The following is a 21,259-nucleotide window of genomic DNA, read 5'->3' as shown; positions in this document are numbered from 1 at the left end:
AAATCGCATGGACAGAGGAGCCTGGTAGGCTACAGTCCATGGGGTCGCAAAGAGTCAGACACAACTGAGCAACTTCACTTTCACTTTCAGAGTTAAATACTAAGGGAATGATCCTATATATAATATAAACTTGTTCTTTAAGCTGTAAGTCTTGTCTGACTCTGAGACCCCATGGACGGTAGCCTATCCTCTGCTTGGGATTTCCCAAGCAAGAATACCGGAGTGGGTTGCCATTCTTTCTCCAGAGATTCTTCCTGTTCCAGGGATCGAATCCTCATTTCCTGCATTGGCAGGCAGATTTTTTACCGCTGCCGGGGAAGCCCATAGTATAAATTGTCTTCATTTCAAACCCAAATGTCATTGGGTTCTTAAAGATTGACAGATGATTTGTTGTCTTTATTACTAAAAAGGTTCTGCTTTAAAAACAAATACTAAGATTAGCATACTGAGAGAACATTCATAATTTGTTCCCCCAGTCGACCCTGGGTCTTGAAAAGAATCTTTAACATTTTGGCATCAGATAATTTTCTGCTCTAGGTTATAACCAATATACACATGAGGTTTTGAAATAAAAATAATTATCTTAGTTGTTAATGGCCATATGAAAAATAGTATTTTGTGGAAAGTTAGTATTTTACCTCACAATGTAATAGTAAGTAAAGCACACCTTTATCTTTCAGTAATGTAGTGAGACATTCAAGTTTCTATCATGTATAAAATACTAAGGTTAATTGTTGGACTTTGGGTCTGAAGATGGTACTGTTAAGTTGGCATTTTCTTCTGCTTTCTGGGAATTGGCTATTAACAACAAAGAGGGAAAAACTAAAATACAAGCCACATGGTCTGCTAAGCCACAAAACTGGAATGGCTGCCTGAAGCAGTGGAGACCAGGCAGGCCACCTGTGAGAGAAAGTGGACGATGCCATGGCTGCAGAGCTTGGAGCCAGCAGGAGATGCTTCATGAGTTTGAGAGGCCCACCTTGAGGTGCAAAACCTGTTAGCCTTTGTAAAAGCAGAATGGCTTCTCAAGCCAACGGCAGGAGTTTCCCTGTCTCTGGTTCGATTTTGAGAAGTTGGGAAATGAAACCAAACAAGGAGTCACACAGACAAGAGGTGATGCCTTTGACTAATGTTAAGGCCTTCTGTCTCCTCTGGATGTTGAGAAGTAAATAGCTAACTGATTCTCATGTAAAACCCTGAATCAAAACAAAATTTTGCTGGTACAGAACTCATCCCACTATGGCCTTCTGTATTAGTTTCCTGTAGACAGCTTGTCTAGGAAAACCTCATTACTTTCAGTGATGAGTTGGCAGAAAGAATCCAGCTCAAGGCCACTACTGCCATTCGAGAATCGAAAAAGGAGAAAGGAATGAAAAAACAAAGGACAGGTGAAGAATAGTCATCAGAGAAAAATATTGCTGTAAAGAAGATGAAAATAATGATCCAACATCTTCCCATGAATTTAAGACCCTTAATGGAAATATTTATCAGTGAGAACACAAAACAGTGGTATGAGGTCAGGGAAGAGACAGTGTGACTACATGAGAAAGTGCAGTGTAAGCTGACTGAGTGGAAAGAAAAATAAGATAAAACTATTGCTGAAGTGAAGATGAAATTGGAGGGCTCACAAGGGACAGTAGAGACTGTGGAAAACACAATAAAGAACAATAAGCTAGAAATGGATGAGTGGTAGAATTTACCCAAATGAGTAAGAATGTTAAATTCGAGTGAGAAAATATGGAAATCACAAAAGAAGATTACATATAGTCTGTTTTCATCTTAAAGAAGAAACATAATGAAACAGCCAATATTTAATGATATAATCCAAGGTAACATTTCTAACATAAAAATAAACACACACACAGACAAAACTGTAAGAATATTTGACCAGGCTTTTGTTACATGGGAATGTTTTTGGGGGAAAAAAACATTAGATTTTTCTTTTTTCCATGGCCAGGCCATAAGATGATGCTTAATCATGTCTTTATCTGAAGTACTTAATCAGCTGCATTAGATACAGTTGGTTGAATTTAAGCATGGATGTTAGATCTAGTCTGAGTAAATAGCCACAATTTTCTTCATGTATTCTGTTTGTTTGTTTTTTAATTTACCCTTCCTAAAGAAACCTTTGAATACAAAAAGTGCTTTAAGTAAAACCTTTCAAATAAAGAGAAAATTTAGAACGTGGTCTCTACTTAAGACAGGTCCACAAACTACTTAATTTGTAAGACTTAAAATTGTTAAAAATGCTAAATTATTTTGTGAGGGTTGATGCATTTCAGCTAAAGTTTGACGAATTCTGGTTGTTGTTGGTTGACTTAGGTCAGTGATTCTTATTACCTCCTTAGTAGGTTTTTAAAAATACCCATTTTGGCTTCTCAGTAAAGCGTCTGCCTACAATGCGGGAGACCCAGGTTCAATCCCTAGGTCGGGAAGATGTCCTGGAGAAGGAGATGGCAACCCACTCCAGTATTCTTGCCTGGAAAATCCCATGGACGAAGGAGCCTGGTAGGCTACAGTCCATGGGGTTGCAAAGAGTCCGACATGACTGAGCGACTTCCCTTTCACATTTTGGCTTCTAAGGGCACATATAAGATCTCCATCCACATGTTACTTTATCGTTTGAGCTTACGTAACAGAAAGATAACTTAATGAAAATAGAAAGCAGCTAATACATCTTGTTTAATGCCATAACATAAACTTGTTAAAATACTTGGAAATGTAATATAACCTAAAGAAAAAAAGAACTATTCTATTTCATATAATTTAATTTAGGTTAACATTTTAAATGGAGTAAAGCAATAAATATGGCTCTGACATTTCATTATTTCGAATAATGTCAAATGGTCTTCATCATATATAAATTGTTTCTTTTTTCCAGCCTACTTAGAGGCTTTATTAGGAAAGGTTGTGATTTTTTTTTCCCATGTGCCTTTCAGCTCTAACTTACGGTTGACAGACCTTTTTAATACTGAAATGTCCTTGCTTTCCTAGTTAAGTCTTTACTTTCTTTGTTTGATATATTTCTGGATTTGGTATATTGCTTTGGGTGGTGTAGTCATTTCCACAACACTGATTCTCCCAGTCCACGAACATGGTATGTCTCTGCACTTGTGTCACCTTTGATTTCTTTCATCCAGTTTCTTACAGTTTTCTGTGTGCAGGTCTTTTGTCTCCTTGGGGAGGTTTCAGTTCAGTTCAGTCACTCAGTCATGTCCGACTCTTTGCCACCCCATGAACTGCAGCACACCAGGCCTCCCTGTCCATCACCAACTCCTGGAGTTCACCCAAACTCATGTCCATTGAGTCAGTGATGCCATCCAACCGTCTCATCTTCTGCCGTCCCCTTCTCCTCCTGCCCTCAATCTTTCCCAGCATCAGGTCTTCTCAAATGAGGCAACTCTTCGCATGAGGTGACCAAAGTATTGGAGTTTCAACTTCAACATCAGTCCTTCCAATGAACACCCAGGACTGATCTCCTTTCGGATGAACTGGTTGGATCTCCTTGCAATCCAAGGGACTCTCAAGAGTCTTCTCCAACACCACAGTTCAAAAGCATCAATTCTTTGGCACTCAGCTTTCTTTATAGTCCAACTCTCACATCCATACATGACTACTGGAGAAACCATAGCCTTGACTAGACGGACCTTTGTTGGGGAGGTTTATTCCTAGGTTATTTTCTTTTTGTTTTGGTGGTAAATGGGATTGTTTCTTCAATTTGTCCTTATCTTTCATTGTTAGTGTATAGGAATGCTAGCAATTTCTGTGTACGTATCCTGGAATTTTACTAAATTCAGTGATGATCTCTAGTAGTTTTCTGGTAGCATCTTTTTAAGGTTGAGGAAATGTCCTTCTATTTCTAGTTTGCTATTTCTACCTTCTGTCTCTATGAACCTTTCCTACCTTCTGTCTCTATGAACTTGCCTAGTCTATAGAATCCTTGTATTAGACTCATAATATTTTTGTAGACTCATACAGTATTTGTTATTTGTAGACTCATACAATATTTGTCCTTTTGTAATTGGCTTATTTCACTTAGCATAGTGTGTTTAAATTTCATATGTGTTGTAGCATATATCAGAATTTCATTCCATTTCATAGCTGTGTATATCAGAATTTCATTTCATTTTATGACTAATAATATTACATCGTATGTACATACCACATTTTGTTTATCCTTTCATCTCTCCGTGGATACTTGAATTGCTTCCACTTTTTGCCTTTTGTGAATAACAACTGTTGTGAACATTGTACAAGTATCTGTTTGAGTTCCTGTTGTCAGTTCTTTGGGTCTATACCTAAGAGTAGAATTGCTATGTTATATGGTAATTCTATTTTTAGCTTCCTGAGGACCCACCAAGCTATTTTTTACAGTGGCTGAACCATTTTACATTCCTACCAGCAATGCACAAGCATTCTAATTATGTCCTTGTCAATGCTTGTTATTTTTTGTTTTTTCTTTAATAATAGTTTTTAATCCATTATGATAGTGTCTCAGTGTGGTTTTAATTTGCATTTCCTTAATGGATAATGATGTTGAGCATCTTATGTGCTTGTTGGCCATTTGTGTTTATTATTTGAAGGATTGTCTGTTCAGATCCTTTACCCATTTTTGAATCATGTTTTCTGTTGTTGAGTTATAGTCATCCTTCATATTAGAAAGCTTTCAAATATTTTTTCTCTCTCTCTTTTTTTAATTTTTGGCTGCACTGGGTCTTCGTTGCGTCGTGTGGGCCTCTCTTGTGGAGCACGGGCTCTGAGCACGCAGGCTCAGTGTTGCGGTGCGCTGGCTTCTCGAGTTGCAGCACAGGCTCTCCAGTTGTGGCCACTCCCATTTTGTGAGATTTTTTTTTCATACCCCCTTGATGTTGTCCTTCAGTGCACATAAGTTTTTAATTTTGATGAAATCCAGTTTATCTACTTTTCTTTTGTTGCCTGTGTTCCTGGTGTAATTGCCAAAAAAATCATCACCAAATCCCATGTCATGAAAATTTTTTTCCTATATTTTCTAAGAGTTTTTAAGATGTAGGTGTTACATTTAGGTCTGATACATTTTGTGCTAATTGTATATGGTGTAAGGTAAGGGTCCAACTTCATTCTTCTGTTTGTGAACATCTAATTTTCTGAGCACCGATTATAGAAAAAACTGTCCTTTCCCTACTGCATCTTCTTGGGTTCCTTGTTTACAAAGTCAGCTGGCTGTATATGTGATGGTTTATTTCTGGCCTCTGCCATTGGTTTACATGTCCTTTATGCTGGCACTGTTCATTTTAGTTATTGTAGTTTTGAGTCAGTTTTGAAGTTGTAAAGTTCGAGTCCTCAATTTTTTTCAGTACTGTTCTGTTATTTAATGCCTCTTGTAATTCTGTATGAATTTGAATGTCAGCTTTTCCATTCTGCAAAAATGCTGTTAGAATTTTTATTGGATTGCATTGGATCTGTAGATTACTTTGGGTAATATTGTTATCTTAACAATATTAAGCCTTCCAACTCATGAACAGAACATGTCTTTCACTTACTTGTGTCTTCTTTAATTTCTTTCATCAGTGTTTGGAAGTTTTCAGTGTATAAATATTTAAGCTCCTTGGTTAGGTTTATTCCTGAGTAGTAGTATTGTCATCATCTATTTTTAAAGTATTTTATTTTTTTGATGCTATTGTAAATGAAATGATTTTTTTAAATTTTATTTTTGGATTGTTTATTACTAGGATATAGAAGGAGAAGGCTGGAGAAGGCAATGGCACCCCACTCCAGTACTCTTGCCTGAAAAATCCCATGGGCGGAGGAGCCTGGTGGGCTGCAATCCGTGGGGTTGCAAAGAGTCGGACACGACTGAGTGACTTCACTTTCACTTTTCACTTTCATGCATTGGAGAAGGAAATGGCAACCCACTCCAGCGTTCTTGCCTGGAGAATCCCAGGGACAGGGGAGCCTGGTGGGCTGCTGTCTATGGGGTCGCACAGAGTCGGACACGACTGAAGTGACTTAGCAGAAGGAGAAGGCAGTGGCACCCAACTCCAGTACTCTTGCCTGGAAAATCCCATAAACAGAGGAGCCTGGCAGGCTTCAGTCCATGGGGTCGCCGGGATTCGGACACGACTGAGCGATTTCACTTTCACTTTTCACTTCATGCATTGGAGAAGGAAATGGCAACCCACTCCAGTGTTCTTGCCTGGAGAATCCTGGGGATGAGGGAGCCTGTTGGGCTGCCATCTCTGGGGTCGCACAGAGTCGGACACGACTGAAGTGACTTAGCAGTAGCAGCAGGATATAGAAATGCAGTAGATTTTTGCATGTTGGTTTTATATCCTGTAACTTTGCTAAATTCACTTAATAGTTCTAACAGTATTTTTTTAATGTGTGTGGAATAGAGTCATTAGGATTTTCTACATATAAGAAATGTTGTCTACATGTGGTCTGTGAACAGAGATAATTTTACTTCTTAGTTCCCAATTTGGATACCTTTTATTTCCTTTTCTTGCCTAATTGCTCTGGCTAGGACTGCCAGTACTCTGAGAATAGAAGTGGTAAGAGTAGACATTCTTATCTTGTTCTGATCTGAGAGGGAAAGCTTTCAGTTCTTTATCAATGAGTATGATGTTAGCTATGGGGTTTTCTTATATATTCAATTGTGTTTTTTTCTGCATGTCTTAATCTGCTGTTAATCTCATCTTGTGTATTCTCTTTTTAATCTCAGATGTTGTCATTTTCGTCTCTAGATGTTTGTTTTGGATTTTTTTAATCTGGCTCATGTCTGCTTAACTTTCTGAACATGTGGTATATGGTTAGAATTGTTTTTTAATATTTGCTAGTTTTCACATCTCTGCTAGTTCTGAGTCAGCTTCTCTTGATTGCTTTTTCGTCTTTGGTAAGGCAGATGATTCCATTGTTGTGTTCTGGTTTCCCATTCATTGGTATTTCTTTATGGTGCAGTTAATAATGCCTTTGGTAAATTTTCATGTCTCACTTATTGCTTATTTCAGAGGCTTTGTTGATTATATTACCTAATTTTAGCCAATTTAATCTTCATAAAATAGGCATCTGCCTAAGGAAAGATTCCTGCAAAGGAACAGAATTGAATATTGTATCAAAAATGCAAGCCCAAATGAACAATTAGAGAAAAGCTGAGGCAACAGTTCTGTGATTTTATAGTTTATGTTAAGAAATATATGTTTGATTCTTGCCACAGAACTCCTAAACTACTGGATTTTCTTTTTTATTATCATTTTTTACAATTTAAATCTATTTTGAATTGGAGAATAATTAATTCACAATGTTGTGTTGCTTTCTGCTATACCCTTGGATTTTCTTAAGTAATAAGAATCATTAAAGATGTCTTTTGTTTATCTGTTCTTTCTTTCCTTTTTTTGGCTGCACCACACATCTTACAGGATCTTAGTTCCCCAACCAGGAAGTGAACCCAGGCCCCGGTAGTGAAAGCACCGAATCCTAATCTCTGCACTGCTAGGGAATTCCCAGGATGTTTTTTGTATTTTCAGGCTTTTATCAACTACACCTGAATTTATATTACTGATGTGGCTTCTAGAAAGCCTCTAAGCCTGGAGGAGAACCAACCATGTGATTAAAGCATTGGAACTTTAGCTCTAGTTTATCTTCCTTTCTCCCAGGGTGGGGAAAAGAGCTGGAGATTTTGTTTGTTTAATCATCAAAGGCAAAAGATTTAACCAGCCAAGCCTCCATAAGAAAGCCCATGGATTCAGAGAGCTCTGTGTTGGAGAACACATGGAGATACTGGGAGGATGACATGCGTGGAGAGGGCGTGAGAGCTCTGCCAGTTCCCCACACTGTGCCCTGTGCATCTCTGCCATCTGGCTGTTCCTGGGTTGTGTCCTTTTCTAATAGAATGATAATCTAGTAAGTCAGTAGACTGTTTTCCTAGGTTCTTTGAGCCACTATCTCAAATTAAGAGGGAACCTCTAGTGTATAGCCAGTTGGTCAGAAGCACAGGTAATAACCTGGACATGAGACTGAAATCTGAAGTGGGGTGTGGCAGTCTTGTGGGACTGCACTTTTATCTTGTGGGATCTACCTTTTAACATCAGGAAGATGATGTCAGAACTGAACTGAATTGTGGGACACACATCTGGTGTCCCCGGAAAGTCAATTGGTTATTGTGTGTTCAGTGCTGTAGAGGAGGAGAGACAGGAAGGAGTATTTTTTCTAAATAGTCTGCTTCTTTTATGACCTCCTTGTTTGTCATCCACATGAGGTTGAAAAGATAGTTTAATCAAATACAGTGAGAAGTTGGCAAAATCAAATTTATCAGAAAGATTCCCACTGCTGCCACCAATAAAGGCAAATTAATAGCCACTTGCAAAATACAAGCTCCAGACATGGTGAAGAAGCAGATTGAGCATGTAAGAGCTAAAGGGGTCAATGTCTGCACACGAGATTCAGCTGAGGAACCAAGGGAGGATAAATGGAAACTGAAGGTCCTGGGTGTAGATGAAGTACGTTTTCAGGCTGCTTGTCTCTTAACTTGGATAGTGGGACTCCAGGGGGAGTGTTTCCTGAGGGTGTTATCTATAGGTTTCAAATCTGTCAGAAGAGTAATTTACAGACAGTTATTCAGAGACAGTCATTAGACTGCCAAGAAATACATGCAAGAAAGTATAAAAGAGAAACAGGAAGTGGGAAGGGAGGAGAGCAAAAGCACACTGGAACATCGAGTTTCTTTTCCTGGGTAGGCTGCGTAGCTGGAGGCTAGCAGAAAGTCCAGTCTGCCCTTGGGCATGTTGTTTTAGGTGTTTAAGGGAAAATAAGTTCTTTGTATTTTCTCTGAAGAACCTTGAGAATTTAACTATAGAGTATATATGACAGGCTGTCTCTATGAAATCTCTACCAATTGCCTTCATTTAGTACCTTGACCAAGTCAAAACCATTCTCATTTGCATTTTCTCAAGTTTTTTTTTTTTTTTAAGCAAATATAAGTAGAATGTAAAAATTCCATGTTTTTAATATAGATGGTGTGGCATATTTCTTTATATAGGCCTGGTGGACACAAGATTTTTTACCATAAAATTTTTTTTGTTTGGCTACAAAGAAGCTACATTTAGGCTACATCCTTGGACTTTTGCAGTCAGCACTGTCCTTTAACTCATGGTTGCCTGACATTCTAAACATGTCTTTATGAACTGCCTTATCACCTTAGCCCAAAACACCACAAGCTGTTGTTTTAAAATCCTTGGCATACAGAAAGACCTGGTGTAATGCATGTTTTGAAATGCATTGTATTACCTTATTTGTGTATGTAATGGATTACCAGAAGTCATCCAAGAATTGCTAATATATTTCCATATTGATGATGGATGTTCTAGGAAGCATTTAGTATATGAGCATGTATATATATCATGTTAGTTGTGGCTGTCCTGAATTAATTGCGACAAGCTAAAATCTTTTGAAAGTTTCTTTCCAAGTGTCTGGAGTTAATGTTTTCTCTGGCCAGTGCGAGAGACTGCTTATTATTTTTGATACTGTTAAGATACTGGGCAGTCACTGCTCATTTAAGCCAGATGGCATGTGTCAGCTCCTTTTTCTGGAAAGGGAGAGGTTTTGCAGGGCTGCTGTAGTAAACCCTTATGACTTCTTATGGAATTTGTCTTCTCTTCACATAAATCAGTGCTTATAGATTTCTCACTGCTCCTTGAGCACTCCTCTTCACTTACGAATATTCTTAAAGGATTGGGCATAAATGTTTTTGTGTGTAAATTCTCTTTTGCAGTCATACAGTAGCAAGTGATTATTGATAAAGTTACGTAAAGCGAATACTTCTCTTTAGGACAAAAAGAAAGACAAAGAATTCATAAGGCAAGGAGAGAGCGGCTCTTTTATAATTTTACCAATCTTCCAAGTTGCCCACAGTCAGAATCTGATTTAGGGTGTTGGCCAGCTATGGACAGCACTCTTTAATGATAGCTTAGAGCACCTCTGGTAAAGTGCCCTCATCCAGAGATCTTCTCTGCATTAGCACTGTGAATTCCTAGCTCTTGACTGTTAAGGCGCAGTCAGTCACCACCTTACACTGAATTTCTTTTTTTTTTTTTTTTTTAAGTTTTTCAAGAAGTACTGGTGGATGAATGAATTCTACAAGCATTTGGTTTTCATTTCCCTGATTAAATCCTAAGCTGCTGAACTTTAGTGACACTTTTCCTTTCATCTTCACATCCATAACTAAGAATTTGGATGTGAATTTGGGCATTTAATAAAGTGGCTTTTTTCTTTCTTGGTTTTCTTGATAATTGATTTTTAAAGTTTATTGGAATTCTTATAAAATTTTTCATTTTTTCAAGGTGTTGATTTTAAGGTGAAAACAATTTCAGTGGACGGAAATAAGGCAAAACTTGCAATATGGGTAAGAATTTTTAAAATGTATTTTGTATAAATATTAAACTTATACTTTTTGAAGATGCAAAGATTGATGTGTATAGTGTCCTACAGGAGAATGAGCAATTTGTATTAAATAACTTGGGAGATTTGATGCTGATTACTGGATAGACAATAAGTAGTTATGTTTTATAATTCTGTAATTAGGCAGAGACCTGTTTCACCTGCTCAGATTTTTAAAATATGTAGTCTCTTCAGAATATTTGAAAGCAGTATTTTTTTAAAAAGTCATCTGCCACAGAGAATCATTGTTATTGAATGTGTTTCTTTGAAGTTTTAAAAAAGACAAGTTACACTGAGCTAGTGCTGAAGGCAGTTGTTGCGGAGAAGGGAATGAAGTAATACTTAGAAAACGTGATTTTTCATGTTTGTTAGTGTAAATATCTATAACACTTGAGTTTGCCAACTTTGGATTTTTTGAATACTGATGTCCAGTGTGTTTACTTACTGACTTCTTTTCATTTGCCTGTGAACCCAGCTGTTCTGGGCCACATTCTCTGCTAAGTCGACCCCTCCCTGGCAGTGCTGAGTATGGCAGCACTCGCTGTCAGAACCCCCAGGACGCCCAGTCTGTATCTGTCTGCTCCTTCCTCTCTCCGGCCTTCCTGTCTCTCAATCTAAATGTGATTGCTTATATAGTAAATGTGTTACATATAAAATGTATAAAAATACACTCATCAAATCCCCACATCTGCTATAGTTAAATATCTCAGTGTATTTTTATAACATGATAATCACATTAGAACTGGTCTGCAGTCAAGTTGATTATACTTCATCATGGTGGTTAAAGAGTAAATGCTGGCTGGGTGTCAGTTACAGATTGAACCAGCAAGTGTTCATGCATTGTATGATGTCATTCATGTTAATGGCATTCTCTGAATGGCACGCTATTTCTAACACGCATTTTATTCCAAATGACTGTGTGTCTTATGGCTTTTTTTCCCCATTAATTTCTTTCTAAGATACAATATTTTACATGATTGTATCTTGTTTGACCATTCCCCTAAATAAATACTATCAATCAGTACAGTAATGCCTAACAGAAAATAACTTGGAAAATGTTGGACTAGACCATAGTAAAATATATGTTGAAGAATGCTGCCTTCTTTCTGTCCTGAAGTGGAACCTGATTTTCCATGTTTTTCTTGCTTGATTTATAAACTCTTCTGCCCTTGCTCCTGCTTTGAGAAATAGTTTAGAGTGGGATCTGAGGTTTGATAGTTGCTGTGAGATCTTACTTTCATACAGGAGGTTTTTTGTTTGTTTTTAATTTACTTTCTAGCTGGCAAGTATTATTGTAGTGACATCTTTATCATAAGCTTATCCCTGTTTTTTAAATAAGAGAGGCTTCTCCTGACTGTGAGGATAATATAGTCTCATTCTATTGATAAAAAAAGGATAACCAAAGGATAATAGAGAAGAAAGTTCATCTTTAGTCAACATGTGTATTTTAGTGAACATTCTATAAAATATGTTGAACGCATGCACATTGTCACACGTGTTCATATGCAATTTTCCAAAAGAAAGGATTGTATTTTAATCCTTTCACCTGCTGTCCCTCCCACCGCCCACCCCAGGCACACATTGTGTACATTGTTCTGTGTCAGTACAGAAGTCCATCAGTTTAAATGACCATTTGTATCCATCTTATGACTATAATTTAGTCAACCCTCAGTGAAAGATATTTACAGTGTTAATAGTTTTTCACAAAGATCATCAGTGCCTTGGTGAGCCTCCTAATTTTTACGTCTTTGTGCACTCGTCCAGTTACTTTATGATGTATACTTAGAAAGTGAATTATTGGCTGAAAGAATATGAAGATTTAACATTAAGATTTAGGAAGAAGGTCTTCTGTACTATATATTGTTAATCTTTCTCATTTTTGCCTCTCTCAGTAATAGTTTTTCACTTATATGTGCATTTCTTTTGATTAGTGAGATTTTTTCTTATATATGATTATATTTTAATGAATTTTTGTTAATATGCTTTGCCTTTTTATATTGTGCTCATTTTCTTCATGATTAAAGTCTTTATACAATAAAATTTCTAGCTTTTTGTCATACGCCACGTTTTTTCCACTCTGTCATTTGTCTTCAAAACCTTAAGATGAGTATTTGTTAATGTTCTTGTATGTGTAATACTCTGTTACATGCTGCAGATTTTTTCCCTCTAGTTTGTGATTTACCTTCAAATCTTGTTGAGGATGAGTGTCGGGGGCAAAAGGGGGTGAGTGTGGTGTTGGGGAGAGGTTCTTAGGTCATACCAAGGTTTTAATCTTTACATGATTGAATCAGTCATTTTCTTCATGCTTCTGGGTGTCATGTCGTATATAGGAGGGCCTTCTCAGTCAGTGTTAGAAATATATGAATCTGTTGTTGCCTCTCATTTTTCTGTGGTTTTATTCATATATAAATAAAATCAATTCCTCTCCCTGTTGGATGCACATCCTGGGATTACTCAAGTAGAATAGCTGGGCCTCACCCTGCTCCTCCTCCCCTGATGGTACAGCATGTTCATCAGGACCTACGTGGTACCCACCTTCTCTGAATCCTCCTGCCCTTCCGCTCCCCAGTTTCTGTTATTTAGCCTTTCCAGCTTTGTCCATTTCCTCTGTCCATTTCTGTCTTTAATATCCCTTCTGTCTTCTCCCATCAGAAAATAAAACCACAGATAATAAACTTTGCTTCTTTTATCTTACAAAGATGTTATACTCTTACTACGAATTCCTGTTTTGAAGGCAAGCAATGATCTAACTTCTGACTATTTATTGTATGGTTATCATAAGTCCTGACCCAGCTGAGCCTATGCTTGCCCCATAGCTAAACCCACACTCACAATCAGAGGACTGGTAGTTGTTGATGTTTGATGTGTCTTTATTTTTCTTCAGGTCATTTTACATTAGCAGACTGCAGATTTTTTCTTTGAAGGCAAGATAGTAAATGTTTAGTCCAGCCCCAAGGTGGACCATACGGCAGTCCATATGGCAGTACGCAAGTGAATGGGCCTGGCCGTGTTCCAGTCAGACTTTATTTAATAAAAGCTTATGTAATGAAACAGGTGGTGGGCTAAGGCAGCAGTTTGCAGACTGCATATTTGCATAATCTTAGGTAGACTTGAAGCCACAGTCCAAGGATGGTAGAAGGAAGACAGAAGGAACCAGGCCCAGAAGAGACTTGTTATTAGTTTTCTTTCTTTTTTTTTTTTTCCAACAAAATTTGAGCAACTGTCCTATGGCAAGAATTTCTCAGGCTCTGGGATTAAACTGGTCATTGAGCAGAAAAATTCCCTTCCATATGAAATTTACATTTCCTAGCTAGTGTACATCTTATATTATACTCCAGGTATGAGTCAGAAACATAATAAGGAGTGGTTTGGTTTTCATGCGTTCTTCTGGAAGAAGAGACCTAGAAATATTTTTAAAAGTACAACCTAAACACTGCTTGCCTGAAATAAAACACCCCTGCAATTCTCTTTAACAGTAGTTCTCAACCTTTGATTTTATGTTAGAATCACCTGAGAAGCTTATTAAAGCTTCTCTCATGCCCATATTAAATCAGAATCTTTGTGGGTTGAACCTCAGTATCTGTATTTTTCATTTCCCAGGAAATTTTATTGTGCCACCAGAGTTGAGAACAATGGCTCTCAATGAATGAGTTTCATATGTGATAAAAATCTTGAGTCCAAGTGGTAGAAAATCTGAACTTTGTTACATTTTTTTCCTAGGGATGAGGCAGTACTTGTTAATTTAATTTTTATGTAGCATTTGTCAGTAAAAGAACACATCTTATTTAAATTTTAAGTTTTAAATAAGCTTGATGTTTTAACCATGCTGTTAACTTTGTACTCTTAAATTAATATTTTGAAGATCTGTTATTTATCCAATGTTTTGTTTAATAATAATTGATTGTCACTTTTAGGATACTGCTGGTCAAGAAAGGTTCAGAACATTAACTCCCAGCTATTATAGAGGTGCACAGGGTGTTATATTAGGTAAGGTTTTACTTTACTGTTTAAAATATATTGTTATTGTATTACTGGAATTTCTGATTTTCCTGTTTGTGAAGGTCAGTAATTTTTTGCTTTATTTTTCTTTATGGCTGCTTTTATGTGACTTTATATTAACTTTATGTAATATTAGGAAATATTTAAACTTTTAAAATTTTGTTTCAGCCCTTTGTCTAGCAATTAAAAAATAAAGATCAGAAACATGTAATAAGAAGTGGTTTGGTTTTAATGCATTTTCCCAAAAGAAAATACATAGAAAACATTTTTTAAAGTACAGCCTAAAAATTGCTTACCTATATTAAAACCCCTCTATTATTTGTTTGGTTTAAAAGCACGTGTTGATGAGTACATAACTGAGGACTGTCCTTGTGTCATTGATCTGTTTTAGAGTATTACCAGGAACTGATCTTCAGTTAGCAGCTTACTGATATTTACTGCCAGATTATAATGGAAGCAGTGTTGGTTGCTTAGTGGAATCTTTTTTATTAGTCTTGAAAAATAGCACAAAGCACTTAATGCTATTGGTTTATAATCGCACAGAACTTAAAAACCAAGTGTGGATTTTCGGTATAATTTGTTGAAAAGTGCTTGTTCTTAATATTGCTGGGAAACTGTCTAAAATGAATACTGTTCAACTGTAGGGAGAGACCTCATTTTATATCACAACTTGTGAGGCTTTGGTTTCATTTCTGTTAATTTGACAGTGACTCTCGGTTTTGGTTCAGTACCTCCTAAGTTTAGAAAACACTTTAACAAATTATTTCCTATAATGCAGAATGATGAATATGTAAACAGAGGAAGACAATCAGGGTTCTACCCGCTGACTGTTTTTTTTGTATTTTGTATTGAGGTATAGTCCGTTAACAACGTTGTGATAGTTTCAGGTGGTCAAAAGGCTCAGCCATGCATACACATGTACCCACTCTCCCCCAAACTTGCCTCCTATCCAAGGCTGCCACGTAATATTGAGCAGAGTTCCCCGTGCTACAGTAGGTCCTCATTGCCCACCCTCTAACTTTACATGTGTTTTCAAATTTGCAAATTCTGGTCCTTGTAAGAAATAAGTTAACAGGTTCATAAATGTTTAAATTTATGTAAAACTTTTTTGTATTTTGCCACAGATTTGGGTCTAAACACCTTTTAGCTTTTAGACAAGCCTTTTTTCTTATTGGGCTTCCCTTGTGGCTTAGCTGGTAAAGAATCCACCTGCAATGTGGGAGTGCAGACCTGGGTTTGATCCCTGGGTTGGGAAGATCCCCTGGAACAGGGAAAGGCTACCCACTCCAGTATTCAGGCTTGGAGAATTCCATGGACTGTGGGTTGCAGAGTCGGACACGACTGAGCAGCTTTCACTTTCACTTTTATTTATTGTTATGAAGACAGCTATTTCATTTCTGTAACAGCATATGTTAATTAAATTGAAGTGTGTATATAAATGCATTTTTTTAAAAATACACTTGTTTCTTCCATCTGGATCAGTGGACATTGATTTTTAAAGCATTAACAGCTTAAAAAAACAGACTTGCCTGTATATTAATGTCAGTTCCTAGTACATATCAGAAATATAATGTTATTGCTTCTTGCTTTTGATATTTACTTAATAAATGATTCTTTTTATTTCAGTTTATGATGTCACAAGAAGAGACACCTTTGTTAAACTGGATAATTGGTTAAATGAGTTGGAAACATACTGCACGAGAAATGACATAGTAAACATGCTAGTTGGAAATAAAATTGATAAGGTGAGAAGTCAGACACTTGGCAGTTTGGTTGTATATTTTGATAGCTTTTCTTAATCTTTGCATTTATCTTTTAGGAAAATCGTGAAGTTGATAGAAATGAAGGCCTGAAATTTGCACGAAAGCATTCCATGTTATTTATAGGTAAGTGTGTGAATATTTATCTTTTCATTATTAATGAAGAGTTTTTAAATGGAGTTTCTATTACATTCTTTTCTTTATGAACCATAAAAAATATGTATTTGGTTCATAGCTGCGCTGTAAAACTAGCCAACTGTAGAAGTAGGTTCCTTATTTTTCCCACTGTAAAAAAGAACAGGGTCAGTGTGAGGTCGTATGGAGCCAGCACACGAGCCTGCCCCCGCGCCCGGTGCTGTAGGCGTGCGGACCTGCTGGGCCGTGTCCTGGCGGCGCCACCATTGTCAGGAATGCTCCATTTGAGGCCCTAACCCATAGGTTCTGAGCTAAAATCTGCATTCTAACAAGATGTGATTTGTATCATGCTAATATTTGAGAAGCACTGTAGAGCAAGGGTTGGCAAGCTACAGCCTGGACCAGATCTGGCCCCACCATTTGTAAGGAAGCACACCGTGCCCGTGCCCCGCCTTCTGCATTATTGTCTGTGGCTGCCCTTGTGCTTCGTGCCAGAGTTCAGTCATTACATGGAAACAATATGGCATCACCACCCAAAATATTTACTCTCTAGCCACTTACAGGAAAAGTTGATTGACCCCTTGTCCGGCAAAGTGGACTGGCAGTATCACTTGGGGAGCTTTTAAAACTTACAACTCTCTGGGCTTTACTTAACGACAAGTCTGAAACAGAGCCTTGAAAGCAGTTTATAAGAAACACCCTAGCTGGTTGTGATGTCAAGCCAGCTTTAGGAATCAGTTTTCACTGTTCCCTACTGTATGAACCTAGTAGGAATCAGGAAATGGAAATGGGAGAACATCGTATATGGATAGAAGTGGGGTGGTACAAATGGAAAGTATAGGAAATTTTAGAATGGGCTTGAGTAGCACTGCTGCTGCTTACTTGCTAGGTGTCTTCCATTTCCATATATTAGTTTGTTCAATTAATATTTATTGAACACAGAATAGAACAATGAACAAAATGGTCCAACTCTTTGCCCTCAGGGAGCTTACAATTCCAGTATGGGAAGCAGACTCGAATTCATAACTAGTGCACCGCATGAAATGTTGTAAGGGGTGAGAGAATGATGAGGGTGGGAGGAAATAAGGAAAAGTTCTTTGAGAGCGCACCATTTGAGCAAGAATTCATGGTATGAAGATCTAGATAGAGAGCATCTTATTCCTGAGGCAGGAACTGGTGTACTATGTCCAAGAAACAGGAGAAAGCTTGTGGGCTGGAACAGAGTGTGTTGGAGGAAAGGTTGGTGATGATGGAAGTTAGTGTTGGACTTCCTGGGATATGGTAAAGAAATGAATTGTATTTTAAGTGTGGTAGAAAGCATGGGAGTAGTACTGTGGTTTGATATTCTTTTAAGATTCATTTGGCCATAAGAAGCAGAAGAAAAAGGCCAAGTACTTACAGTGACCTCGATGGGGAATGCTGGGGGCGCTGACTGCAGTGGGCAGTAGTAGGGGTGGAAAGTTGGCAGATCCAGGAGACACTTCAAAGGTAAAGCTGTCAGGTGGATAGGTTGGGTGTGCAGGGTAAGGAAAGAGCAATCAAGGATGGGTTCAAGTCTTATCGTGAGCAGCTAGGTGAATGGTGGTGCTGTAAGTAAGATGTGGAAGGTCAAGACAAGAACAGGTTTATGCAGAGGAGCAGGGACCCAAGGTTTCCACTTAGACATAAGAATGAACTGTCTTTGAGACAGTGAGTGAACATCATGGTCATTGACATTTAGGTGGCATTGACAGTCATGAGACTGGAACAGTCACTGTAAGAAAAGCTGGATAGAAAAGGACTGAAGATTGAACCCTGTGGTACTCCGACAGTTAGAAGTCAGCCGAAAGAGGAGGTGCCAGGGAGTAAGGTTGTGAACGGTGTGCCAGTGAGAGAGGAGCACCAGGAGTGTTCAGCTGTCTTGGAAGTCAAGTAGACAAAGTATTTAAAGGAGGAAAGTGACCAGCTGTATCAAATGCTGCAAGATGTCAAATAAGAAAAGGATATTGGATTTGACAAGCTAGCGGGTGTTGGTCACCTCTAAAAGAACAGTTTCCATGGAGTGGTGGAAGATTAGTTTGAAGAAAAATTGGAGATAAAGTGGTAACAACTTAGATAGATATCTCTTTATCACCATTTTGTTTTGGAAGAGAGTGGGGAAAGTAGGTGGCTACTGGAGGATAAGTCAGCTGGAGGGCAGGTTGGTTAGTCGAGGGGTAAGTGATTAATAAGATGGACAGTAATTTTGGTGGGCTTTCAAGCTGGTTGGTGTATAATCCAGTAGAGCGGGCACACGGTCCTTCAGTGAATGAGGAGGGTTGGGATCCTGGGAAATAGACAGAAGGATGGCCCCAGCTGGCAGCCAGGAGGGTTCCCCCATTGTAACAGGAGTGAAGGCAAAGCCTAAAGACAATGCAGGTGGGTTAGTCAGTCAATTAGTGGGGTGATCAGTAGTTCTTGCCAGATTGTTTCTGCTTTTCCCAGGGTAGAGCTGGATCATCAGCTGAGGTAGAGGAGCTTTAAGATGAAGACATAAAATAGTCATCAGACTGGGAAAAAGTCAGTGGGGAAACACAAGATGAGAGAGCAGTCCTGCGTATCCACATGGGTCCCCTGAGCATAAATTGAAAATGGAACTAGTGTTCACAGTTTGTACATCACTTATCCAACTATCTATGGCTGTTCATTGCAGGCACAGAACAACCTGATTTATTGTTTAACTTGGAGTTTAAATTTCCTTATTCTAACATGGGAATGATATCTGCTTCAGAGGCTAATTTAAGAACTAACCAAAAAATTAAGAACTTTGGCACACGTACTGATATTTGAGTAGGGCGTTAAAATGTACAATTCTACCACGACATGTTGAGCTTACATACCACTAGTCTTATGGATAGAATTTAAATAGCTCAACTTTGAGAGTTGCAGGAGATTCACTTATATTAAACCTGTGGGGAGAAATCATATATATAAAAATATATTGTCCGCTGATATTTCTGCTATAATAGTTTTCCAGAAAAACATAGAAATATGACCAGAAGAGAATATACTTCTTGACGTTTTTCCTTGAATTTCAGAGGCAAGTGCAAAAACCTGTGATGGTGTACAGTGTGCTTTTGAGGAACTTGTTGAAAAGATCATTCAGACCCCTGGACTGTGGGAAAGTGAGAACCAGAATAAAGGAGTCAAGCTGACACACAGGGAAGAAGGCCAAGGAGGCGGAGCGTGTGGTGGTTACTGTTCTGTGTTATAAACTCTGGGAAACGCCATCTCTTGCGTATTTGATCAGATAATGTCATCTTTCTGTATATAAACTCTCTTAACTGCTATTTTAGGGACCTTGCAGTTTGCACATATTTGTTTTGTATCATGGCAGTAAATATTTGTGAGAAAGCCCACTCATTGACTTTTCCAGGTAAAACGTAAGCATGCACAGTTTGCAGTCTGCAGTTTTTTATGTAACATAAAATAGGTGTACCTTTATAAGTACATTTGATTTTATGATTTACATTCATCATGTGATTTTTTAAAAATCCACCTCTCTAGTATATGTTGATACAAGGTCTAGTTTTGGTCTCTTTTTCGCTTAAATACTTATCAATTACTGAATTAATTGGTATCGTAGAACTCCCAGGACCACTGGGAGATAAACACATGTCATCAAACCTGGCAGATTTCCCTTCAGGAATAACAAAGAGCATGATTCCACAGCTTTCCTAGGATGTTCACTGATGGATTCTCTTTAGTACTAAGCAAAATCCTCTTTGCAGGATGTGGTCGAGGCCAATTTATAATTAAATCCCCGTTTGTTCTGACGACACTTCTGAAGTAGCATTAATATGTTAAAGAAGTTTGGTCTTCCTTGACTTGAGGAGTAGCTCATTGCTTAGCTGGAGTTTTAATTCTGTGATGTGTACATGGCTTCATGAGCCTCTGTGCAGCATTTTGGGTTGTGTGGTATTTGACAGAATTGCAATAAGATTCCCCCATTTTGGTTTCAGAAGGACAGGAGTAGTATGTTTGTGTAACTCATGTAGCACTTATCACCTTTAAAACCAACACCTTTTCCCATAAATGTTGGTGGTGTTTGTTCCGGTACTTCAATTATAGCTTGTGTAATGTTAATGAATATCTGTATCTTATGACTTCCATAAATGACTAGTTGATATTCAAAAACATATTTCTGTGTTTTGAGGGTTGGGGAAAAAAACACTAAACTATAATTTGAAAAAGGCATATTGCTTCCAGATTTCGATGTGTATGGAAAAATACTGTTGCAGTGAAAATCTTGGTACAAACTTGTACAGACTAATAAATCTTTTACACAGTATTCAGTTTTGTAACCTCCTGCTATTGTACATTGTATATTTTTTTCACTCATGTATTATTTAATATACATTGATCTCTGCTATTTTAAGCTTGCAGATAAGTAATTTGCCCTTTCAGGCAGGCCACTTTAATACCACTCAGTAAGATTAATAAGAAATACTAATTTCTGGGTGGTTTGTTCTCTATATACAGTTGCAAACGATAAACATTTTTGTGGGTCACCTTTACAATGCTTGTGATAATAGACTGAAATGTATATCTTCACATAAGAAAACCTTAACATACTACATGGTTCACACTTCTTAGACTATATTACATGGGATTAAAGGTTTTATGCATTACATATGTTTTTACAGAAAATGAAACATATACTACTACTTTAATGTTAGAGAAAGATAGCTAACACATGTACTTATGATTTTGTTGTTACATTAAAACTGTAGATTTGTATATGTGGTTTCTGTATTGACATTTCTGTTTATTGCTATTTGCTCCTTGAGCCATAGAATATTCTTCCTATGCATTGGATTGTCTTTATTTGGTCAGAATTTGGATACATATGAGTCACTTAACTTTTAACAACTAATTTTGTTTGATTTATATTGTAACCTTTTATAGTTTTTTAATAAATCTAGCCTGCTTTCCCTAGA

The 21,259-nt window shown here is 37.6% G+C and overlaps 1 protein-coding gene across 2 annotated transcripts in view; it reads left to right on the top strand.

Moving 5' to 3' along the window:
* The window catches only part of RAB18 (RAB18, member RAS oncogene family), a 28,870-nt gene extending 7,611 nt beyond the window's left edge, over positions 1-21,259 (top strand). Inside the window, exons 3-8 of one of the 2 annotated variants that reach the window (XM_055544035.1) lie at positions 10,311-10,372; positions 14,322-14,394; positions 15,288-15,398; positions 16,033-16,151; positions 16,226-16,292; positions 19,358-21,259. In XM_055544035.1, the coding sequence (XP_055400010.1) occupies positions 10,311-10,372; positions 14,322-14,394; positions 15,288-15,398; positions 16,033-16,151; positions 16,226-16,292; positions 19,358-19,533 (608 nt within the window). In that variant the 3' untranslated portion in view covers positions 19,534-21,259. The remainder of the gene's footprint in view (positions 1-10,310; positions 10,373-14,321; positions 14,395-15,287; positions 15,399-16,032; positions 16,152-16,225; positions 16,293-19,357) is intronic. The other variant, XM_055544036.1, reaches the window with a different exon arrangement.

The sequence above is a fragment of the Bubalus kerabau genome, chromosome 13 (assembly GCF_029407905.1).
Source record: "Bubalus kerabau isolate K-KA32 ecotype Philippines breed swamp buffalo chromosome 13, PCC_UOA_SB_1v2, whole genome shotgun sequence".
NCBI classification, from domain to species: domain Eukaryota; kingdom Metazoa; phylum Chordata; class Mammalia; order Artiodactyla; family Bovidae; genus Bubalus; species Bubalus kerabau.
This window is presented reverse-complemented; position numbering and strand designations above follow the sequence as displayed.